Here is a 10,094-nt window from a genome sequence, read left to right on the forward strand (position 1 = left end):
ACGTGTTTGTATGCTCAGAGCTTTGGTGTTAAGAGAGCTCCTCTGTTTATTGTGTTGTATGATCTGCTCTTGCCTTTTTTAAAAATAAAATAAAAATAATAAAAAAAAAGCTGTTCATTGCTGCCTACATTTTGTTTTGAATATCATTTTGAAATGCCAAAAATGTAAGTAAGATCTCATTTTACATCAGCATCTAAGGATTATGTGAGCATAAGCTTTGCATTAGCTGAATGCTAGCATAGTACTCAGGGCAATTCCTCTAGCATCTTCTGACAAACTCTTTGTTGCAACGTGTTTTAAATGCATTTTTAAAAAAGATTTGTTTTCAAAGTTAGGGAGTCTGCCAGGAGCAGCCATTTGTTTCCTTATCCTCACCGTTCCACCCACTTCAACTGTATAGGTGTAACAAAGTCATGGTTTGCCTGCCGTGCACTCTCTCTTGGGGTAAAAAGGCATTTTGATAATTTTTGATCACAAAGGTTGTTCTTTGCTTTCATAGTGTGATGGAGAAGCTGCCCTGGGACAGCTCACAGTAGTACAAGGCAGTTAGCTCTCTTGGGTCAAGACTGTGTCCAGCCAATGATCAATAATGCCCTGTCACTCTTATGCAAGTGATTTTATCTGTGATGTTAATGATAAGAGAAGTCCTTGGCAGAAAGCAGGTGAGATGATTGTCTGGAGATCTGCATTGGCTAACTGAAATAGCACTACTCTGTAGTAAGTTAATAAACACCCCAAGATTTCACAGCCAGACCATTATATGAAAGATTCAATGGGGATGGGTCTGGGGGTGTTTCCTCTTTGGCTCAAAGGTGAGCCGCTATCAAAGCGTGCCACTGCATCACCCACACACCCATTAGGGACAGCTCAGGTCGCCCCTGCCCGAGGGGAAGGATGGCAGTACCTGCCCACAGCCAGTTTCTTGGAGTGACCAATGTGGAGCAGAGTTTAACAGGAGTTTAACAGGTGGAGTGGCTCGGGCATAAGCAGCTGTTTCTCCACATCCTTCCATGCCACATGCAAGCAAAAGCTTTTCCCGTGTAAATTGTAGCATCATCCTTTTCAACAAACAAACAAAAATTAGTAGCTTTTGACCATGGCAGCTAAAGATTGGAGTGCAGGAGAATTCAGCAAAGTATTATTACACAATTCTTGTAAAGAGAGACATGACTATGAGGGCTATGTTCCTGGAAAGATGATGCCCAAATTGCAAGCTCAGGTACAGCTGGCTCAGCAAGCCCTCTCACTGTGCAGATGCAGCCCAATTTTATACATACTGAGCAAATGATTGGTCTTGGCAAGGCTTCAGAAGATGTTTCATTTTTCAGACTATGGCCTAGGAAACCCCTAGGGCTTCGAGTGCCCAGCACAGAGATAACTGGGTGCAGGTTCCCCGCAGGCTGCGTGTCTGTGTGTGATTTGGGTGCCAGTGCCAGCAGAGGAGCCCGCACCATGGCGGGGAGTTACGTACCCGCTGGCTGCATCGGTGCCTTGGTTTTGGGTGCGGTGCCATCTGTGGGGCAGCCAAACCGCCCCAGCTCTGGGGGCTGTGTAGGGGTTTCCTGAGGGAAATGGTAGGAGATGGAGGACCGCCGGGTGCCCGAGGGGGCCGGCTCCAGCTCCGCCTCGGTCCCCGACGGCACCCGGCCGGGCGGAGCCGGGGCCGCCCCGGGGCGGTGCCGGTGCCCGGCGGGGGGACGCGGGGCTTGGCACGGCTCGGCACGGCTCGGAACAGCACGGCACGGCTCGGAACAGGCGGCATGGCGCTGGGCTTCAACCTGTCGGCGCTGCCGCCGCTGCGGGAGTATGAGGTGGAGCGGAGCTTCGACGAGCGGGAGGCGCTGGGCTGGATGCGGGACAACTGGTGGGTGAGCGCCCGGCGGCGGGGCTCGTCCTGCTGGGAGAGCCGCTCGGCTCCCTGCCTGCCCTCAATGTGCCATTGTTCCCCCCGCGGCAAAGGAGACGGCAGCGAGCAGCCTCCTCGCCATCACCGCGGGGCTCTTGTTTGAGCTGTTTCTTCGCTGGTTGCTTTGGGGATTTCTTGCTTTGCCCCTTCGTGCCCACCCGCACAGAAGCACACTGCGTAATAGAGGACCACACCAGGTTTAGCTGTGTCTCCTCCTTAAGCTTTCTCCACCTTTTGAAGTGCCAGGGGCAGATCTCGTTTACTTTTCTTGTTGCTCACCGTAAGGGTTTGCAGTTTTATTTCCCTCGTAACACCTTTAACAAATACACCTCCGCAGCCTGTCCCTTTCCTTGCAGAGGAACCCCCAGCTTGCCACCTCGCTTCTCACAATGCCTTGCTTGTTCGCTGGGCTTGCTTCGTAGCCCATCCACGTGATGCTCTTGACTTGCTGCTGTTTTTCTGTTCCTAGAGCTCAGGGTTGACTCTCTTACCCTAAGTAAATGTATTTGGGCTTTCCATTTAGGCCAGATGTTCTCAGCACTTGCATTTAATCACTGATGGCTATATTGATCGCTGTCCTGCTTCCAGCAGTGCTAGGCACCTGTGCAGTTCTGTATTTTGGGGTGCACAGCCTGTTAGGTGCTTGAGCACCAGGAGAAAGGGCAATTTTCCCTTTCTCAGCCTTCCCTCCAGCTGGAGGAAGCCTTTCTCTCTGCATTTTTTCCCCTTTACATGTGATACTTCTGATTGTGTTGGGCTGAAAACCTCTGTGAATGAAATCTGAAAGGAACAGAGCCTGGCCCCAGCTGAAACATCGTCATACCCTGGGCTTCAGGGGCAAAAAGCAAAATTTGGGTGCAGGAGCGGTGATTGTAATGGGACAGAGGGACGTGGTGGCTCAGAGGTGAGGCTGCAGTGGAACAGTCTGGGATCTGCAGCTTTAACAGCCTGTGGGCTGGAGGAGGGAGGATGGAGGACGGGTCAGAGGGCTGCTCAGGCAGGGCTTCGTGCCTCTGCATGGGGCTCTCGCAGCTGCTGGCGCAGCAGGGAGGCCTGGAGGAGGGCAGGCTCACCCCAAAGGGATCTCACTGGTGGCCAGCCTGGGCTTCCAGAGGGCAGCAGGCTCGCTCCCTGTGCAGCTTCACCCCACTGGCGAGCAGCCCACGAGCCGGGAAGGGGAAGGGGCAAGGTACAAAGGTGGGAGTGCAGTGACCCAGTCTGGCACTAGCTGCTTGTTTAGGAGCTGCCTAACTGCTGGAGAGCAGGGCTAAGAAACCAGCTCTCACCTGACCTAGTGTCCTTCACGTCACTGCCCCGAGTGCCCCTTATGGCCAGAGTATGTCATGGGGTGAGGGCAGCTAGAGGGCTTCAAGAGCCCGCTTGGATGTTTGCACAGCGCTCCTGTGGCTCTTAAACGTGGGGTACCTGGTGCAGCTGTGGTTGGGCAGGAGACCCGGATGGTGCTGGGAACCCAATATCCCTTCCTCTTTGCAACCTGTTATGATGGCACGTGGCCCTGAGAAAGCCACACAGTGCTTGAGAAGATGGGCTGGTCTGTAGCGAACACAGGCTGTCAGGGGCCAAACCCAGGCACTTACCAGTCACAAGCTGTTGTGAGGAGGGCTGGGGACCTCACAGCAGGCTGCTGGCTGGATTTCCCACACTGTCATGTAGAGAATGGCACAGTGATGGGTTTGCTGGCTGGAGCTGGGCTCCTGAGTCCATGGGGTTGTGATTTCTTAGGATAAATATTCATCAGAGTGGGTGCCCTTCTCCAAGGAGGAAAGGACTGGAAGTGCAGAGCAGCTCCCTGGAGCCCCTTTACCCACATTAATGAGATGTGGTTGCCCAAACTGACTTAAGGTTGCTCTGTAGCTTACTCAAGCTGTGGCTTGTGTTCCAGGAATGTCTGAGCCCAAATCAGCTGGTGCTCTGCAGCTTCCCCTAGTGTACCAGCAGGAAGATTAGCTCCTGCAGCCACGCCTCACTTCCTTGGTAAGCGTAAGTTTTGAAGGAGGCTTGACCACTTCCCTGGAAAGTATGTGGAAACCTTCCTTGCCCTTTTGCTTTTCTCAGTGGCAGTGTGGGCAGAGCTTGTTCCAGTGCTCAGGGTCATCCACTCATTGAACTTGTGCCGCTCTGTCAGACACACTGCCATGAACTCTTGTCGCTGGGCTCAGGGCTGCCAAACCTGCACCAGCCAAGGTCTCATCCGTGTACCTGCTCCTCTGGGACTCTGCTGCTCGCCCTGTGTGCGATAGTCAGGCTGTCAGGGCCAGGCTGCAGCTGTGGGTCTGTCCCTCTGCTTCCTTCTCTTCCCAGTGTCATTTGCCCCCATGGCACGATGCAGCATTGCTGCAGCTGGGGGGCACAGCCTGCAGCTCAGCATGTGCCCCACGATGGGCCCCTGGCATGACCCAAGGTGTGTAAAGGAACAAAACACATCCACCTGTCTGCTCGGGGTCCTGCCCACAGCTTGCCACATCCTTGTCCTGCTGGGTCCTGTGGGGGCCTCCTGGCTGTGACAGCTCCCTTTCTCCTCTGCCATCCCCAGGGTTTAACTTGCTCCCTGGCAGGAGATGTTTTATTTCTTGGGGAGAGCTCTGCTGGGGCTGTCAAAGTCCTGCTGCGAACGAGACACCAGTCTGGCTCTTTCTTTCCCTGACTTCTCCCTCTGCTTTCCTTGCAGGCAGAAGTCCTTCTTCTTCTCTGCGGCTTATGTGATGCTGATCTTTGGGACCCAGCACTTCATGAAGGAGCGGAGGGGCTACAAGCTGCGTGCACCACTGACCCTGTGGTCCCTCGGGCTGGCCTTGTTCAGGTAAGAGCCTGGCACTACCTGCCAAGTTCTAGCTCTGATTTCTTTAAAAAAAAAAATAAATAAATACAATTAAATTCCCCCATGCAAGAGAGGAACATTCATCTAACATAGTTTTTTTAGTGCTGGCTCGCTGCAGTGATGGTGAGACCGCTGCAGCCCATGCTCTGTAATTAAGCAGGTGGACTCCCCATCTCCAACATTGCCCTCATCTCCACCCCTCTTCAGGCTGGGTGGAGAGAACAAAACAAGACGAGTACCTTGCTGCACATGAACTCCAGAGCAGGCTCTCTGCCCATGTGTGCTAGTCGGCTGCAGTCAAGTCTAAGGGTCACTGGTTGCCCTCGTGGCAGTGGTCTGTAAAATCACAACTTGTGCGGACAGAGGGGTCAGGGAATGACTGCTCGTGGCCTGTTTCGAGATGAGCTTACGCAAATGAAATGTGCAGGCTGATAGCAAAGAAAAGGTGTTTTGTTTTTTTTAACTTGTAATCTGCTAAATTATAGGAACTGCCCACTAATGGAGGCTGTAAATGGTAAAAGCATACCTGGATTCAAAAGAGAACTAAATAAGTATCTCTTGACAGATTTTTGTTCTTTTTCTTGTGAAATGTGAAGGCCTCATCTCACGCCTGGGGACCATGAACCGCAGGCTGGTAGAAAATGTGAGAGGAAATGGGGACAGAAAGGACGACTTTGCCCTGTTTGTGTTCTCCCTGGGCATGCACCGTTAGCCTCTGTTAGACAGGATACCAGCACAGCTGCCCCCCTGTTAGACCAAACGCGGCAGTTCTCACCCTTGCATGCCTTCTCAAGCAGTGGAAGCAGAGGGTGTATAAGAGGGAGTGCTCTTTGCTGCTCAGCCCTCCTGCTGCTGCTGTGGGATGCAACAGTTTGTTCAGACATCCCTGAGGCTGCCCTGAGCCGGATGGAGTTAGCCAAATGTTCCTGGGTGCAGAGCTGCACGAGGGTCCTGTGGTGAGTTGGGCACAGCCTTCAGATCTCTGGTTTTCTTGCAGTGCCATAGGCTCCCATCGGACCTGGAAGCACATGGCCTCCATCGCGTCTTCCATGGGATTCAAGCAGTCGGTGTGTGATCAGTCCTTCTACGTCTACCATGTCTCTAAGTTTTGGGCCTACTTATTTGCAATGAGCAAAGTCCTGGAACTGGGTGAGTCTGAAACCTCCCCCTGTGCAATGTGCTCAGAACTCCTTTGCTTGTATAGGTAGTTATTTAATTTTTTTTCACAGGTGTCTGTCCAAACACTACTCAGAGAAGGGGGCTGTCTAACCTTGCACACTGCTCATTTTCTTGCTTCCTGTTGCTTGACCCTGTACATCGTCATGTCATCCCTCTGCAGGGATGCAGCCCGGGTTTATTGCCCTGGTTTCAGCCCCCCAGGCCAACAGGCGATTCTGCAGTGGGAAGCCTGCGGCCAGGGGGCAGCGGCAGGCAGGGCAGTGCTGGGGGCACCTGAGCAGCCCGTGGGGATTCCTCACATCGGCCCTGCGGGAGCTTGCTTTGCTGGAGCAGGAATTGCTGGAAAGTCTGTGGCAGTGTTTTGGTTGGCAGGTGCCAAGTCTGTTAGAAGGAAAAGCGCTTGCAGCACTGCACAGAAGGGTTGAATGTGTCGGTAGAAAGTTTCTTCCCTACAAACCATGTGTGCCTACATGGGCTTTATTGGTACAGATACATCCAACGTAAAGCTAGGTTTTGGTGGGCTCGAACCAGGGGATGTCTTTAGCATTGCAGCTCACTTGTTCTGCTTCACCTGAAAACGTGCACATCTGCTGTGATTTACCTGACTAACGATGCACCTCTCCCCCGTCCCAAGGCGACACCGTGTTCATCGTTCTCCGGAAGCAGAAGCTCATCTTCCTCCACTGGTACCACCACATCGCCACTCTCATCTACGCCTGGTACGCCTACAAGGAGATGGTGCCTGGCGGCGGCTGGTTCACCGTCATGAACTTCAGCGTGCACACGTTCATGTACTCCTACTACTCCGTGCGAGCTGCGGGCTTTCGGGTGCCCCGCTACATCGCCATGACCATCACCGTTTCACAGATCCTGCAGATGCTGATAGCCTTAATAGTGAATGTCTTGCTTGTCTTTTGGATGGAGGATAAGGTCTGCCCTGTCACCTGGTCAAACATTTCCATTTCATTCCTGATGTACTTCAGTTACTTGGTGCTCTTCTGCAACTTCTTCTTCAAGGCTTACCTGACAGGCACCCAGAAATCAAAGGGGGAATAAAACTAGGGAGGGAGGAGTTGGCTGGGGTGGAGGGAGGGAGAGGGAAGGAGGAACTTTTAATTCCTGGCTGGAGCTCAGGCACCTGATGGGGCTGGGGTGATGAGGGTCGCTGTGGATGAAAGCCTTCAGATTAACTTGAGCAGTGACCTCTGGCCTGTCCTTGCAGCAGTGACTCCCCAGAGGGGGATGTGGGTTGTCAGGCTGGCAGTGCCAGGACAGGTGTGTAGTCGGGGGCTGGAGACCCTCTTGCCCATAGCTCACTGTGCCCTGGGCTGGCAGCAAAGCGCGAGTGGCCACTCTTCACCCCAGCTGCTCACAGAGCACAGAAATTGTCACTGAAAAGCAACACCAACCTCTGAGCTGAGCCCTGGCAATGCCTGGTTTAATGCCTTATGTGATCTGCTGTAAATGCTAAACGCACCGACACAGGTCGAAACACCACCTCCTGTCTGGCTGCACCCAGAAGCACATCAGCGTTAGCGGCTGCCACCCCGAGGGTTACCGAGCGGTGTGACCAGGCTGGCTGCTGCCGGGGAGCTGAGCGGAGCCAGCCCTGGCTGGCCTGTGGAGCGAGGCACTGCCCCTGGTCACCCCGAGGGACAGCCCCGGGCTGGGAGGCAGCAGGGTCCGAAAATTCAGGGTGCATCGGGAACCGCTGCTGTAACATGTAAAAATGACTAATAAATGCTGTTGTGTATGGGTTGATTATCTGATACCTTTTTCATGCCTGGGCTGTGGGAGAAGCATTGCTCTCCCCATCTGCATCCTGCTGCTTTGGCCACAGCCAGGTACCGGCAGGCTGTCCCTTCGTGCTCCCTCTTCTGCAGTCAGGGGCAGCTGGACCTGCTGCCTTGCTCTTTTTGCTCATCACCGTGAAACTGGGAATAATCATGATAAAAGCAAAAATGAGGTGTTTGTTACCAGCAGACCCAACCACATGGCTGTTTGAGGACCCCGTGCTATATCCACAGAACCTTGGAGCCTGAGCCTGTCCCTGGGTGGCAGCAGCCGCTAGGTGACACCACCTCACCTGCTTTTACAGGGGGCTGCGGGATGGGGCCGTGCTGCGGTGGCCCTGGGTGGGGACAGCCCAGCAGGGGGCTTTGCTGCTGGAGGGCCCCTCTGGCAGGCACAGCTCGCCCGAGCCGGCTCCTGGCAGCACCACGCTGCTGCTGACCCCACGTAGCCAGCAAACGCTTTGGGCTGCAAGGAATCCTCTCCAGTTTTAATGTTATTTAGGTGCCCGTGCAGAAATTTGGTCTTTGGCTGGGGTGTTGCTGGCCAGAGGTGGTGAGGGAAAGTACCCACCCCAAGCCTCTTCCCATGTCTGGATGCAGCCAGGTGCCCCCAGGCAATTATCGACAGGAATTGTTGACAGGAATTAGCTCCATCTCTCGCTACCTGAGCTATTAAACATCTCCAGCAGGAGCTTGGACGTTCACACCCAGCCTGCAGGTTGGAGCTCTGATATCAGACCATGGTAAAAGCTGGCATGCACCAAGCAAGGTGTCAGAAAACAATTCCCCACCGCACTAACAGTAAGAGCGTAACCAAGGACAGTGTTGCATGGCTTTTCTGCAGGGAGAGAAAACGCTGCTGGCAGCCACTGAGAAGGCCCAACTGTTCTGCACGCTTTACATTAGCCCTTGGAAAAAGACAGCTATGAGGAAGTGGGCAGCACGAGCCATGCCAGGGGTGGGGGCTACAAGCCTGGCCTTGAATAGGGAAAGCCCAAGAAAGGGATGTTTACATAAACAGGAATTTTTCAGACCATCTGGGCGTGATGAACTTCCCGCTAAGCAAGCCCAGAAATGTTTGCTATTATCTATGAGAACTGCTGAGGGACAGCGAGGCATAAAAAGGCTGTAGAATGCAAGCTTTGTACCCTTTCAGAAGGGACTGGGGCCAAAAGCCAGGACCTGCTGACAGCTAAATCCCCTCACCCACCAAAAACCGCTGGAACAGATAATCTCACTGCTTGTAAGCAGTGGAGATGAGGAGCCGTGGGGACTTGCCAAGGACAGAACCTGGTCAAAGCAATCTGATTTGCTCCTGTGACAGGTAAGGGCACGGTGAAGAAGAGCCCTGGCTGCCATTTCAGTGGATTCTTAAGGCTTCTGATCCGTGTCATGCTCTAGGCTCTTAAGCAACCTTTAAAGCATGATGTGGATGGGATGTTGGGTAGGGACAAAACCCATTGGATGATTATACTCAGAGAGTTATCCAGGGTTCGCTGATGAAAAGGAAGAGTTACACTGAGTGAAGTTCAGGGACATCTGTTCCGGGTCTGGTTTTATTCAACATTTTCATTAATGATCTGGATGATGGAAGAGAATGTGTGCTTGCTATATCTGCAGATTGGGAAGTATCCAGTGACAGAGCTTCTTGCCTAGCTGGCCTTTGGAATAAGCAGAAGCCTGCTAAACCCCACCTAACTGGGCTGCAGCATCAGAGAGACACAGCTAGGGAGGTTCTGGGGTCCTGGGGGCAGAGAGAGGTCCTGGAGAAGGTCTGCAGGGCACTTGATGTGTTTGTGCTGGACCAGTGAGCATCACATCTATGTTCTGGGAGCCTGGGGAAAGAGCTGAGTGCAGGAGGCTGTGCTGGCTCAGCTGCATCGGGAGGGCAGGTGGCATTTGGAAAGCAGGGGGCCTCTCCCAGGGCTCTCTGCTGCCAATTTTCTCACTCCAATATTTACTTTTGGCCATCTCTGGTGTCTGCAGATTTTAAGTTTTTTTTCTCCAGGTTGTGTCAGTCATTTGGTGCCATTGTACAAAGCGCTCTCAGCTCAGAGCTGGCGTGTGGTTGCCACCCGGTCTGGATGCTGCATGGTGCAGTACCTCTGACTGCAGAGACAGACCCCACAGTCTTCCCAGTACAGGACTGGGGAGGAGAAGCCTGCTCCCAGTAGCCCGCCTGCAGAGCCACTGGCCACGCACTTGCACGCAGCAGTGGCCTGGTGCAGGTACTGGCTGAGTCTGTCCTGCTCAGAAATCAGACTGGTCTGGCCTAAAGGTAATCAAAATGACTGCATGGAAAATCTCAGGCTGAAAAATCAGTAACTAAATTGGGTTTGGGCTTTCCCCCAAAGGCTCTTCTCCAAAAGGAGATCAG

At 53.3% G+C, this 10,094-nt stretch overlaps 1 protein-coding gene across 1 annotated transcript; it reads left to right on the forward strand.

Annotated features, from left to right (window-relative positions):
- Nucleotides 1-1,664: 1,664 nt before the first annotated feature.
- ELOVL3 (ELOVL fatty acid elongase 3) lies at nucleotides 1,665-7,685 on the forward strand. The gene is made up of 4 exons (XM_038181654.2): nucleotides 1,665-1,864; nucleotides 4,596-4,727; nucleotides 5,743-5,894; nucleotides 6,559-7,685. Exons 1-4 carry the CDS (start codon nucleotides 1,761-1,763, stop codon nucleotides 6,978-6,980), a joined length of 810 nt encoding a protein of 269 aa, XP_038037582.1. The 5' UTR covers nucleotides 1,665-1,760; the 3' UTR covers nucleotides 6,981-7,685.
- Nucleotides 7,686-10,094: the final 2,409 nt, after the last annotated feature.

The sequence above is a fragment of the Anas platyrhynchos genome, chromosome 6, assembly GCF_047663525.1.
Source record: "Anas platyrhynchos isolate ZD024472 breed Pekin duck chromosome 6, IASCAAS_PekinDuck_T2T, whole genome shotgun sequence".
Classification (NCBI taxonomy): Eukaryota; Metazoa; Chordata; class Aves; order Anseriformes; family Anatidae; genus Anas; species Anas platyrhynchos.